The sequence below is a fragment of the Equus caballus genome, chromosome 16, assembly GCF_041296265.1.
Source record: "Equus caballus isolate H_3958 breed thoroughbred chromosome 16, TB-T2T, whole genome shotgun sequence".
NCBI lineage: Eukaryota > Metazoa > Chordata > Mammalia > Perissodactyla > Equidae > Equus > Equus caballus.
Genome location: NC_091699.1, coordinates 59,191,398 through 59,206,021, shown reverse-complemented (window position 1 = coordinate 59,206,021; position 14,624 = coordinate 59,191,398). Strand labels below are relative to the sequence as shown.

Sequence of the window (14,624 nt, the reverse complement as noted above, 5' to 3'; positions counted from 1 at the left end):
TCATAAAGAAAATCCTTTATGGTTATTGTTTTTGTGCCTTTTTGAGTCTTACCTACTCCAAGGTCATAAAGCTATCTTCCTATAGTCTCTTCTCAAAGTTCCAAATTTTGCTTATCATATTTAAATCTTTTTCTACCTGGAATTGATTGTTTTGTGTGTATGTTTTGTAGGAATTGAATCTCAGATTATTCTAGCATGGCCGAAATTGGAAGTCTCTCATTCTTAAAAGTTAATTTTGTTAGGTACAGAATTCTAGATTGGAGTGATTTTTTTTCTTAGCACTTATAAGTTATTATTCCATTTGTCTTCTGGATTTTGTTGTTGTTGAGACATCTGTTGGACATCTTTCTGATAATCTTTCCTCAGTTAGTAACCTGTATTTCTCTCTGGTTGCTTTTAAGATATTTTATTCCTTGGTGTTCTGTAATTTCACTATGGTATACCTAACTATAGATTAGATTTTTACTCATTCTACTTGGTACACATTGTAGTGTCTGTATTTGTGGATTCCAAGTTTTCATTAGATCTAGAATTATCTCTTCAAATATTTCCTTTCCTTTATTCTATTTTCTAATTCTCTTACTGTTAGATCTTCTTATTTTATACTCTGTCTCTTAACCTTTCTTTTAAATCTTTGTTTTTCATCTGGGCTGAATTCTGAAAATTTCATTTAGTTCCTCTGCTGGTTTCTAATTTTCTTATATAGCACTACCTAATCTGCCATTTAGCCTACTTGTTAGATTTTTTTCAATCCCTTAATTATAATTTTTATTTCTAGGAGGCTTTTTTTTCAGATCTCCCAGATATTTTTTTTATTCAGTTCATAATAGTTTACGTCAATGTGAGATTTCAGTTGTACATTGTTTCTTGACTGTCATAAGTGCTCCCCTTCACCCCCAGTGCCCTCCCCATCCCCCCTTCCCCTGGTAACCACTGGACTGTTTTCTTTGTCCCAGTACTTGTTTATATTCCACATATGAATGAAATCATCTGGTGTTTGTCTTTCTCAGACTGGCTTATTTCCCTTAGCATAATTCCCTCTAGGTCTTTCCATGTTATTGCAAGTGGGATGAATTTGTCTTTTTTTCTGGCTGAGTAGTATTCCATTGTGTGTGTGTGTGTGTATGTATACACCACATCTTCTTTATCCAGTCTTCAGTCAGTGGGCACTTGGGTTGCTTCCATATCTTGCCTATTGTGAATAGTGCTGCAATGAACATAGGGGTGCATATGTTACTTTGGATTGTTGATTTCAAATTGTTTGGGTAGATACCCAGTAGTGGGATAGCCAAGTCATATGGTAGTTCTATTTTTAGTTTTTTGAGGAATCTCCATACTGTTTTCCATAGTGATTGCACCAGTTTGCATTCCCACCAGCAGTGTGTGAGGGTTCCCTTCTCTCCACACCCTCTCCAATATTTGTTATTTTTAGTCTTAGTGATTATAGCCATTTTAACAGGCATAAGGTGGTATCTTAATGCAGTTTTGATTTGCATTTCCCTTTGATTTGCATTTTGATTTGATTAGTGATGTTGAACATCTTTTCATCTGTTTATTGACCATCTGTACATCTTCTTTGGAAAAATGTTCATCTCCTCTGCCCACTTTTTGATGGGGTTGTTTGCTTTTTTATTGTTCATTTGTGTGAATTCCTATATGTTATGGAGATTAACCCCTTGTTAGATATATGATTTGCAAATATTTTCTCCCAATTGATGGGTTGTCTGTTTTGATCCTAATTTCTTTTGTGTTGTGGAAGCTCTTTAGTCTGATGAAGTTCCACTGTTTATTTTTTCTTTTGTTTCCCTTGTCTGAGAGAGGACATGGTATTTGAAAACATCCTTTTTAGTTCAATGTCAAAGAGCATACTACGAATGTTATCTTCCAGGAGTTTTATAGTTTCAGGATGTATCTTCAAGTCTTTGATCCATTTTGAGTTTATTTTTGTGTATGGTGTGAGATAGTGGTCTACCTTCATTCTTTTGCTTATGGCTGTTCAGTTTTCCCAACACCATTTATTGAAGAGACTGTCATTTCTCCATTGTACGTTCTTGGCACCTTTGTTGACGATTAGCTGACCATGGATGTGTAGTTTTATTTCTGGGCCTTCAGTTCTATTCCATTGATCTGTGTGCCTGGTTTTGTACCAGTACCATGCCATTTTGGTCACTATGGCTTTCTAGTATATTTTGAAGTCAGGGATTGTGATACCTCCAGCTTTGTTCTTTTTTCTCAGAATTGCCTTGGCAATTCAGGGTCTTTGATTGCCCCATATGAATTTTAGGATTCTTTGCTCTATTTCCATGAAGAATGTCATTGGGATTCTGATAGGGATTGCATTGAATTTGTAGATTGCTTTGGGTAGTATGGACATTTTAACTATGTTTATTCTTCCAGTTCATGAGCAAGGAATCTCTTTCCATCTCTTTAAGTTATAATCAATATCTCTCAGTAATGTCTTATAGTTTTCTTTGTATAAGTCCTTCGCTTCCTTGGTTAAATTTATTCCTGGGTGCTTTATTTTTTTAGTTACGAATGCAAATGGAATTATATTTTTGAGTTCTGTTTCTGTAAGTTCGTTATTGGAGTATAGAAAAGCAACTGATTTTTGTAAGTTGACTCTGTACCCTGCAACTTTACTGTAGTTGTTAATTATTTCTGTTAGTTTTCCAATGGATTTTTCGGGGGTTTCTATACATAAGATCATGTCGTCTGCAAACAGTGAGAGTTTCACTTCTTCACTCCCTATTTGGATTCCTTTTATTCCTTTCTCTTGCCTGATTGCTCTGGCCAAACCTCCAGTACTGTATTAAATAGAGTGGTGATAGTGGGCATCCTTGTCTCATTCCTGTTCTCAGGGGGATGGCACTCAGTTTTTGCCCATTGAGTATGATGTTGGCTGTGGGTTTGACATTTTTGGCCTTTATTATGTTGAGGTAATTTCCTTCTATCCCCATTTTGTTAAGAGTTTTTAATCATAAATGGCTGTTGGATCTTGTCAAATGCTTTCTCTGCATCTATTGAGATGATCATGTGGTTTTTATTCCTCAATTTGTTGATGTGGTGTATCACGTTGATTGATTTGCGGATGTTGAACCATCCCTGTGTACCTGATATGAATCCCACTTGATTGTGATGTATGATTCTTTTGATGTATTGCTGAATTCAGGTTGCCAAAATTTTGTTGAGAATTTTTGCATCTATGTTCATCAGCGATATTGGCCTGTAGTTTTCCTTTTTTGTGCTGTCCTTCTCAGGCTTTGGTATCAGAGTGGTGCTGGCCTTGTAGAATGTGTTAGGAAGTGTTCCATCTTCCCTAATTTTTTGGAACAGCTTGAAAAGGATAGGTAATAAATCCTCTTTGAAAGTTTGGTAGAATTCCCCAGGAAAGCTGTCTGGTCCTGGGGTTTTATTCTTTGGGATGCTTTTGATTGCTGTTTCAATCTGTTTCCTTGTGATTGGTCTATTCAGATTGTCTGTTTATTATGGACTCAGCTTTGGGAGGTTGTAAGAGTCTAAGAATTTATCCATTTCCTCTAGGTTATCCATTTTGTTGGCATATAGTTTTTCATAGTATTCTCTTATAATCCATTGTATTTCTGTGAAGTCTGTTGTTATTTCTCCTCTTTCATTTCTGATTTTGTTTATTTGAGCTTTCTCTCTTTTTCTTTGTAAGTCTGGCTAGGGGTTTGTCAATTTTATTTATCTTCTCAAAGAACCGGCTCTTTGCTTCATTGATCCTTGCTACTGCCTTTTTTGTTTCAACAGCATTTATTTCTGCTCTGATTTTTATTATTTCTCTCCTTCTGCTGACTTTGAGCTTTGTTTGTTCTTCTTTCTCTAATTCGGTTAGGTGTAGTTTGAGATTGCTTATTTGGGATTTTTCTTGTTTGTTAAGGTGTGCCTGTATTGCGATGAATTTCCCTCTTAATACAGCTTTTGCTGCATCCAACATGAGTTGGTATGGCGTGTTATCATTTGCATTTGTCTCCAGATATTTTTTGATTTCTTCTTTAATTTATTCAATGATCCTTTGCTTGTTCCATAGCATATTGTTTAGTTTCCACATTTTTGTCCTTTTCTCATCTTTTTTCTTGTAATTAATTTCTAGCTTTATAGCATTATGATTGGAGAAGATGCTTGTTATTATTTCAATTTTTTAAAATTTGTAGAGGCTTGCCTTGTTTCTCAACATATGATCTATCCTTGAGAATGTTCCGTGCGCACTTGAGAAGAATGTGTATTCTGTTGTTGGTGGGTGGAGAGTTCTATATATGTCTATTAAGTCCAACTGTTTTAGCTTTTCGTTTAATTCCACTGTTTCCTTGTTAATTTTCTGTTTGGATGATCTGCCCAATGATATAAGTGGGGTGTTGAGATCCCTACTCTTATTGTGTTATTTTTAATATCTTCTTTTTGGTTTGTTAATAGTTGCTTTATGAACTTTGGTGCTCCTATGTTGGGTGCATAGATATTTTATAAGTGTTATTTCTTCTTGATGGAGTGTCCCTTTGATCATTATATATTGCCCCTCTTTGTCTCTCTTTACCTGCCTTATCTTGAGGTCTACTTTGTCTGATATAAGTATTGCGACACTTGCTTTCTTTTGTGTGCCATTAGCTTGGAGGATTGTCTTCCACCCCTTTACTCTGAGTCTGTATTTGTCATTGGAGCTGAGATGTGTTTCCTGGAGGCAACAAATTGTTGGATCTTGTTCTTTAATCCATCTTGCCACTCTGTGTCTTTTTATTGGAGAGTTCACTCGTTTACATTGAGGGTGATTTTTTTTTTAACAAATTGAGAAAATTTATTCCTTTTTTTTTTGAAGAAGAAGATTAGCCCTGAGCTAACAGCTGCTGCCAATCCTCCTCTTTTTGCTCAGGAAGGTTGGCCCTGAGCTAACATCCGTGCCCATCTTCCTCTACATTATATGTCAGATGCCCACCACAGCATGGCTTGCCAAGCGGTGCCATGTCTGCACCTGGGATCTGAACTGGCAAACCCCAGGTTGCTGAAGCAGGACGTGCACGCTTAACCACTGCACCACCAGGCCGGCCCCTGAGGGTAATTTTTGATGTATGAGGGCTTAATGCTGTCATTATATCGCTTGTTTTCTGGTTTTCCTGCATTTCCTTTGTTTCTCGTCCTGTGTGTTCTGGTCTACCCATTGAATTATGCAGTTTTTTATGCTGTGTTTCTTTGTTTTTTCCTTATTTATTTTTTGTGTCTCAGTTGTTTTTAGTTTAGTGGCTATCCTGAAGTCTGTATTCAGAATCTCATGCATAGCATAGTCCATTTTCTGATCCCTCTTATTTCGTTAGTCTAAACTGATTCAGTCCCTTTCCTCCTCCCCTCGTAAGTTATTATTCTCATATCTTATTTGAACTTGTGTTGTGCATTTGTGGTTAAAGTGACAAGATTGTCTTTGTTTTTGGTGTTTTCCTTCCCTTTAGCTTAATGCTGTAGTTGGATATTTGCTATCCTATTCTGATTCTGTCTATCTATCTGTCTCATTACTCTGTGCTTTGTGACCCCTTTCTCCCTTTTTTTCTTTTTTCAGGTATGAGGGCCTTCTTGAGGATTTCTTATGGGGAGGGGAGTCTCGTGGCTACAAAGTCCCTTAGCTTTTGTTTGTCTGGGAAAGATTTAAGTTCTCCCTCATATCTTAAGGATATTTTTGCTGGATAGAGTATTCTTTTTTTTTTTTAAAGATTTTATTTTTTCGTTTTTCTCCCCAAAGCCCCCCGGTACATAGTTGTATATTCTTCGTTGTGGGTCCTTCTAGTTGTGGCATGTGGGACGCTGCCTCAGCGTGGTCTGATGAGCAGAGCCATGTCCACGCCCAGAATTCGAACCAATGAAACACTGGGCTGCCTGCAGCGGAGTGCGCGAACTTAACCACTCGGCCACGGGGCCAGCCCCTGGATAGAGTATTCTTGGCTGAAGATTTTTTAGCTTTTAAAGTTTTGAATACGTCATTCCATTCTCTCCTAGCTTGTAAGGTTTCTGCGGAGAAATCTGCTGAAAGTCTGATAGTGGTTCCTTTGTAGGTTATTTTCTTCTGCCTTGCTGCCCTGCCTATTCTTTCTTTGTCATTCATTTTTGCCAGTTTTACTACTATATGCCTTGCAGTAGGTCTTTTTACATTGATAAATCTAGGAGTTCTGAAATCTTCCTCCACACAAATTTCCCTCTCATTCCCTAGATTTTGGAAGTTCTCTGCTATTGTTTCTTTGAGCACGCTTTCTGCTTCATTTTCCTTCTCTTCACCTTCTTGAATACCTATAATTCTTATATTGCATTTCCTCATTGAGTCGGTTATTTCTTGGAGACTTTCTTCATTTCTTTTTAGTCTCAGTTCTCTCTCCTTCTCTATCTGGAGCATTTCAACATGTCTGTCTTCGATTATGCTGACTCCCTTCTCTATGGTGTTCACGTGAGCATTCAGGAAATTCATATTTTGTTTTATCTCTTCCATTGTGTCTTTCATCTCTAATATTTCTGATTGATTCTTCTTTATAGTTTCAATCTCTTTTTTGAAGTAGCTCCTGAACTCATTGAATTGTTTCTCTATATTCTCTTTTACCTCATTGAGTTTTTTGACTATAGCTGTTTTGAATTCATTGTCATTTAGTTTACTTATTTCCTCAGGACTGAATTCTGGATGTTTATCGTTTTCTCTCTGTTCTTGAGATTTGATGCCTGATGTTGGAAGGGTGGGGCTTTCCCATTGTGATATTATTCGGTTGCAGTTACAGCCTATCGCCACTGAATGGGGGTTGAGAGCCATGTATTCTGAGCCCTCTGCCTTCAGCCGGGATGGCAGGTTGCAGGTTGTGGGAGGGGCGCTTTCTCCTGCGTTCAGTCCCAGGTTTCCTGATCAACTCTGGCTATCTGGTCTCCTGGGGTCTTGGTTTGATGAGGTCACCGCACCCGAAAGCTTTTACCCCATTAGAGGTCTTCCCTCTAGGCTGTATGGGTCCTAGGGAGTCCTGGGTGATCCTGAGGACGTGAGACCCCTCCCCCACTCCTTCCCTCTTGGAGCCTCCCACGGCAGCGATCCCAGTCTTTAGGGGAGTGGGCAAAGTTCTCTCTTACCCTGTTCCAGCTCCTCCGAGGATGGCTCCAGCTTCTCCACCCTCCGTCATCTGGCTGCCGTGACTCTCTGAGGATTTTTGTGCTTTTAGGGTATTTTCTGTTGGAATATGGTTGCTCCTTTTTTTTTGTATGTTGGAGGAGAGTGAGTCCTGGGAAAGCTCACTCTGCCATGATGCTGATGTCACTCCAACTGTCCCAGATCATTTTTGTAGTCCCTTAAATGTTGCTTATTTTTTTCAGTACTATAATTTTTAAAAAAATACCTTTATTGAGGTATAAGTCACATACCATGCAATTCACTCGCTTGAGTGTACAAGATAATTGTTTTTAATATATTCAAAGACTTGTATAACCAAAACTACAATCAATTTTAGAACTTTTTCATCCCCCTAAAAGACTACCTCACAACTTTTGGCAGTCATCCCCCATTCTCTCCATTTCCTCCAACCCTAGGCAATCACTGATCTGCTTTCTGTCTTTATAGATTTTGCCTATTTCGGGCATTTTGCATAAATGGAATCATACAATATGTGACCATTTATGACTGGCTTCTTTCATTTAGCATAATGTTTTCAGGGTTCATCTATATTTTAGTGTGAATCAGTACTTCTTTCCTTTGTTGCCAAAAAGTATTCTGTTATATGAACACCACATTTTATTTATTCATTCATCAGTTAATGGACGTTTTGATTGTTTCCACTTTTTGACTATTCTGAATAATGATGCTTTGAACATTTGTATACAAGTTTTTATGTGAACATATATTTTCATTTCTCCTGGATACATACCTAGGAGCAGGATTGCTGGGTCATGTGGTAACTCTGTTTACATGAATGAGGGACTTCCAGACTGATTTCCAAAGTGACTGTACTATTTTACATTCCCACCAGGAGCATATGAGGGTTTCACTTTCTCCACATCCTTACCAACACTTGTTATTGTCTTTTTACCACCCCACTGGTTATAAAGTGGTATCTCATCGTGGTTTTGATTTGTGTTTCCCTCATGGCTAATGATATTGAGCATGTTTTTATGTGCTTACTAGCCACTTGTATAAGTCCTTGGAAAAATGTCTATACAGATCCTTTGCCTATCTTTTAATTGTGTTGTCTTTTTGTTATTGAATTGTAAGAGTTCTTTATATGGTCTAGATACAAGTTGCTTATCAGATACATGATTGTAAATATTTTCTCCCATTCTGTGGCTTCTCTTTTCACTTTCTTGATGGTTTTCTTTGAAGCACAAAAGGTTTTAGTTTTGATCAAGTCAATTTATCTATTTTTTTGTAAGATTTTATTTTTTTAAATTTTTCCTCCTTCTCTCCAAAGCCCCCCAGTACCTAGCTGTATATTTTAGTTGTGGGCCCTTCTAGTTGTGGCACGTAGGATGCCGCCTCAGCATGCCTTGATGAACAGTGCCAGGTCTGCACCCAGGATCTGAACCGGTGAAACCCTGGGCCAGCAAAGCAGAGTGCACAAACTTAACCACTCGGCCAGGGGGCCACCCCCTAATTTATCTACTTTTGTTGTTGTTGCTGGTACTTTGGTGTCATATCTAAGAAATCATTGACTAATCCAAGGTCATGAGGATTTACTCCTTTGTTTTCTTCAAAGAATTTTATAGTTTTAGCTCTTCCATTTGTGTCTTTGATCCATTTTGAGTTAATATTTTATATATTTTGTATATGATGTGAGATGGGTGTCAACTTCGTTCTTTTGTATGTGGATATCCAGTGTCCCAATACAATTTGTTGAAAAACCTATTTTTTCCCTCATTGAACTGTTTTGGCACCCATCTTGAAAATCAATTGTCCATAAATTTGTTTATTTCAGGATTTTAAATTCTTTTCCATTGATCTATATATCTATTTTAATGCCAGTATCACACTGTTCTGATTACTGTAGCTTTGTGTTAAGCTTTGAAAATTGGCAAATGTGTGTCCTCCAATTTTATTCTTCTTTTTCAAGATTGTTTTGGCTATTCTGGGTCTCTTGAATTTCCATATGAATTTTAAAGATCAGCTTGTCAATTTCTGCAAAGAAGCAAAGGTGTGATTTTGTTAAAGATTGTGTTGAATCAGTAAATAATTTAGGGAGTATTGTCATCTTAACAATATTAGATCTTCCAATCCATGGATATGGCATATCTTTCCATTTATTTAGATCTTTTAAAATTTCTTTCAACAGTTTTTTTTAGTCTTCAGAGTGTAAGTTTTACACTTCTCTTGTTAAACTTATTTCTGATATTCTTTTTGAGGCGGTTATACTTGAAATGGTGTTTCTTTTCTTAATTTCATTTTCAAATTGTCCTTTGCAGGTGTATAGAAATATAAAGGAATTTTGTGTATTGATCTTGTATCCTACAACATTGTTGAGCTTGTTTATTAGTTCTAATAGTCTTTTTTAGTAAATTCCTTAGAATTTTCTATATGTAAGATCATATCATCTGCAAATACAATTTTACTTCTTCTCCAGTACTGTATTTTATTCTTTAAATATTTCAAACGTAGTTAAATTATATTTTGCATGTGATAACTAAATATCAGAATCTTTTAGAGATATAAATCTGATATTTATTGTTTCTGCTGATTCTTCCTCATGGAGGCTTGTCTCAGTACGGTGGGATGTTTCTTTTTTTTTTTTAGTTGTGAGTTCATTTGACTGAATATAACCTGTGATACGTAATCTGGAGGGTCCTATATTAAGCATTTTGTCAGAGAGAATTTATGTTCGCTTCTGTTACTTTCTGGAGGCATAACCAGCCTTCAATGAGTTCATTTTCTTGGTTTTAGAATCCCTTGCCTGAAGGAGTATTGTAACTTTGTACCCTGGACTGTGAGAGTGGGTCCATCATCACACATTCTCAGAGGAGCCTTTTTTTTCACTTGGAGCAGAGGCAGAGACAGATTTCCTGATAAGTTCCCTTTCAGGGAGGCACTTGCCCTGCTTTGTATCAGAGTCTGTGTTTCTGCTCTCATACTTTGTAGGGGCCCAAAGTCTAGTTTCTGGTTTCTTGACAGAAATTCTCAGTATGGGTTTTTACCCCCTAGGCATTCCCAGATTCCCATCTGGCTTCCCATTACTTCTGTGGTTTCATTTTCCTCTGTTCCTCTACCCCTCTGGGGATTTCTTGTGATCTTAGAATGTTTTTATGCAGCATTTAGATGTTTCTTGGTAGCAGAGGGCTTTTCACATTACGTAGTTTGCCATACTCCTAGAAGTGGATGCAAGTATACACTTTACATAGTACATAATTATGAATTTATTCAGATCAAAGTTTATCAAAATGTGGCTTCATATACCTGAACCGTGTTTGTTTTTTACTTTTAGAGTGAAGTGGAGCTTGATTAACAGATGAACTATAACTTTTCTTTTTTATTTTTTTTTGCCGAAGATTAGCCCTGAGCTAATATCCACTACCCATCCTCCTCTTATTGCTGAGGAAGACTGGCCCTGAGCTAACATCCATGCCCATCTTCCTCTGCTTTATATGTGGGACGCCTACCACAGTGTGGCTTGCCAAGCAATGCCTTGTTCACATCCAGGATCCAAACTGGCAAACCCCAGGCCGCCAAAGCGGAACGTGCGAACTTAACTGCTGTGCCACGGGGATGGCCCCGAACTATAACTTTTTATGGCAGTCTTTTTAAGATGTTGAATCAAAATATTTGAAAATCACTATAATGACATTAATATTTCATGCATTTTCAAGTTATTTTATCTATCCTGTGTTTCAAAACAGTTTTGATAATTTGATTTAAAAGTAATTGCTTTTAGGTTTGGAACACTAGAAAAACTATATTCTGAGATACTAAACTCTTAATAAAATAAAAATGATTGTTGGGCCCCGCCCCATGGCAGAGTGGTTAAAGTTCCGTGTCCGCTTCAGTGGCAGCCCGGGTTCACAGGTTCAGATCCTGGGTGCGGACCTACTCCACTCACCAACCATGCTGTGGAGGTGTCCCACATACAAAAAAATAGAGGAAGATTGGCACAGATGTTAGCTCAGCACTAATCTTCCTCATGCCACAAAAAAAAAAAGGAGGATTGGCAGTGAATGTTAACTCAGGGCGAATCTTCCTCAGCAAAAAACACAAAACAATAAATAAATAAATAATTAAAATGATTGTTAATTTTATTCATTGTGGAATATCTGAAGCCAACCACGTAATATTTAGGAGAGAAATACCAGTTTTAAGGAATCTTTGTATCCCTAACTGTAGTCTTTTAAAATTGCCATGCCAGAAGAAAGAGGAGGAGGAAGAGCAAAAGATGTGAGAAATAAAATTGTTGTAATAGTTCTTGTTTTCTTTTCCAAGGAAAAAATACCCATTGGAATGCTTAATGTATATACAATACAATACTATATCATACAATATAATTAATACAAAAGTGATGCCTCTCTTTGTTCCTTTGATGGTTTTTTAGTCTGTCTATTTTCTAAGTAATAACTAGTTTATCTAGTTTTGTCTGTACAATTTGATCTGTTATTTTATTTGACAGGTGGCAATTTGTACCAGACTGATGTCTCGCTCTTTGGAGAACCTACCGAGTTTGAGTATTTGCGAAAAGTGCTTTTTGAGTATATGATGGGTCGTGAGACTAAGGTATAAATCATTTTCTGGTGATTAGGCATGTAGCTTAATTTAAAAGGAAATATGTCCCATTTTGAATACACATATTGATGCTATATGTTTAATGTTAGCAGACCATACATGATAATAGTAGGCCATGTGTAATTGTTATTACTCTTAGTTTACAAAAGTGAATTAGCAGATCTTGCTTAAATATATAAAATGTTAATTTCAAAAATACTATTGGATGATCATAAATACTAAAAATTAAAATTTCATTAACTTAATACTTTGTGAAGCATGTGGCTATTTTTATTTTTGGCTAAAGATCTTAAAGTTAGGTAGAAAGATTTCATTTTCGTGGAGACTTCAGGAAAATGTTGAATAGCATTGGAAATGGTCATAAATTAAGAATGACTACTTAGCAGCGTTTAAAAGTATTTTACTTTAACCACTGTAAGAAAATTATTTCTGCATATATGGAATATTGATCATTTAAAAATTACCACACCACGTAAGTAATAATGCTTGGCTAATTTGTTTTCTAGAATGTTAAATTTATTGTAAGGTCCTTGAGTGTAGATTCTTGTCTTATTCTTATTTGTATCCCTTGCAGTGTTTTTAAAAGAGGCTTATATTGGACATTTTGGTAAATATGTCTTGATTAAATTGAATGCATTTAAGGAAATTCATGAGCCTTTCCTCAAACAAAATTTTTCATTTAAAGCAATTTCAGTTTCTGACATTGTTTCAATTTTTTACCTTCATGAACATCTACATTGTCAGTATACCTTGGCTGTGAGTGGGAGAATGAGTTTTCTTTCCTTAGAAGCAATCGGTGTTTTAACTTATGGGTCTGGGGGGGTTACTGAGTCATGGGGTGCTAAGCCAGTTCAGAGATTGATTTGGCAAATACATTTAAAACCTAAAAGGTAAGGGCATAAGAAAATCTTTTTAAAGAATATTATAAATTTATGGATTATAGATTCAACTAAACGCCAGGAGTTATAGGGCTAGAAGTCATTTGAATCCTTGATGTCTATAGAAATCTCATTTCATTGTATCAAATAATTTCAAATTAAAGTAATATCTAGTGTGATCCTGAATACGTATCACAGGCGGGCTATTAATTCACAGTAGTTCGGTATCTTTTTTTCTTAAGGACTTTTCTTTAAATTCAAAGGATAGCTAAAACTAATTTTCTCCTTATCTTTTACAACAAAGCTAATGAAATGTAGCTTTCTCTTATTATTTCTTTATTGAATAGAAACCTGTATTTGAGATAGGGTAGATAGTTTAAAGATACTTTATTATTGCAAGGATGGGGGAAAGGCATATCTTTAAAAAAAAGCCTTTTAGAACTTGAGCTGCTTTGGTTCATTCATGAATCTAAAGCTACGATCCCAGTGTTGTTGCTAAATAAATTATTTAACCTTTTCTTGATCTGTAAAATGAACAGACTCACTGTTTCAGCCTGTTTCTTCTGGAGTTTGCAAACGTGTGTGAGATGAGATCCCTACAGAGTTCTGAGTACTCCTGAAGGAAGACCCAGAACAAGTATAACATGTATTCTAGGATGGTACCAGTTCAGCCAGTGCTTTCAGGGCTCTGCAGTTAATTTTAGGGTGTGATTTGGGATACAGCTGAAAGGGATGTCCTCAAGGCCTAGGCAGTCCCATCTAATATTAGGCTGGGAATCCATGTTGAGGAGCGCTGTCTCTAGTCTTTATCTTCAGCATTCTATGTGCTTTTCTGGTTACTAAAAACGATGAGTAGTGTATCATTCTGCCATCACATTTTACAGGTAAATATTGAAAATTGGTAGTAGATATTCAGTTTAATTTACTGCATATTTATTGAGCACTTACTACATGTGGCCCTTTATTTATCACCATGATGGATAGGGAGATGAAATTTGACACCATATAGTAGGAAAGTGGAGCTGTTCTCAGTTAAGCATAATGTAATGCAGAATGTAGTAAGGGCTGTTAAGAGAGGCACAGAGTCCTCATATTTACTAGTAGGAGAGTCGAGGAGGACATTATGGAGAGGGAGGTGTGTATACAGGGCTTTAAGGGGAGGCTTAGATTTTGATAGATGAGCTCAGACAGGAGGGAAAGCCCAGACAGAATGTCCAAAGCAGGAAATGGAGTATGGCTTTCGGAATGACAAGTAGTCTGGTCCAGCTAAAATACTGGATCTGTGAGGTAGAAGTGATCCCGCCTAGGGCTGCACAGTCTGAAGGGCCTGGAATGTTTTCAGAGTTTTACTTGTAGGTATTAGGGAGTAGCCCTGAAAATTGTTGAGCAGGGATTGACAAGATCAGAGCTGGTTTTAAACATATCTTTTGCTGATTTGCCCAAATTCTATACACCAACGAAGAATTTGAAATGGAGACCAGGTTGTGGTTTTAGAATGAGCCAGAATATATTGTGGCCTTTGTGATTTGATCACCATCTGCAGTTGTTTCTTGTCCACAAGATCTGTACGTCATCCCACCTGTGTTTCTTCATCTGCTTTTGTAGACAGTATTCCTTATTTTATGAGGCAGATGATTTTTTTTAAGAAGACTACATGTAGGGCATACATTCTTATAGTATGAAGTTAAGTAAGCTCCCCTTCTTTCTTCTTGCACTTTTCTTGGGTTTTGATCCTTCATGGTATTATTGATACTAAAATTCAGCCTGTTCTCCTTTTCAATAGAAAGCGTTTCTGATCCTAACCTTTATTGAAGCCTCTCCCTAAAGAAAACCTGACAGGAGAGGCTACTTCTAAACCTAAACTTCTTAACTTCCTAGGGCCTGAGGATGTTGTATGTAGAGTAGACAGTCTGATTTAATTCCTAAGGTGTGGCAGTGAGCCTGGGCTTCTCCATTAAAGTGTCTTCTGTCAAGCCAGGGAAGAGCTTTAAGTCTTTACTGAGTAATCAGCTGCAAATTCTGGACTGCTGATG

At 36.9% G+C, this 14,624-nt stretch overlaps 1 protein-coding gene across 10 annotated transcripts in view; it reads left to right on the top strand.

Annotated features, from left to right (window-relative positions):
• GOLGA4 (golgin A4) overlaps window positions 1–14,624 on the top strand; it is a 128,321-nt gene that overhangs the window by 102,256 nt on the left and 11,441 nt on the right. For all 10 annotated transcript variants that reach the window (XM_014731792.3, XM_014731791.3, XM_014731788.3 and 7 more), the window contains one exon: window positions 11,601–11,704. In XM_014731792.3, coding sequence (XP_014587278.2) covers window positions 11,601–11,704 — 104 coding nt within the window. The remainder of the gene's footprint in view (window positions 1–11,600; window positions 11,705–14,624) is intronic.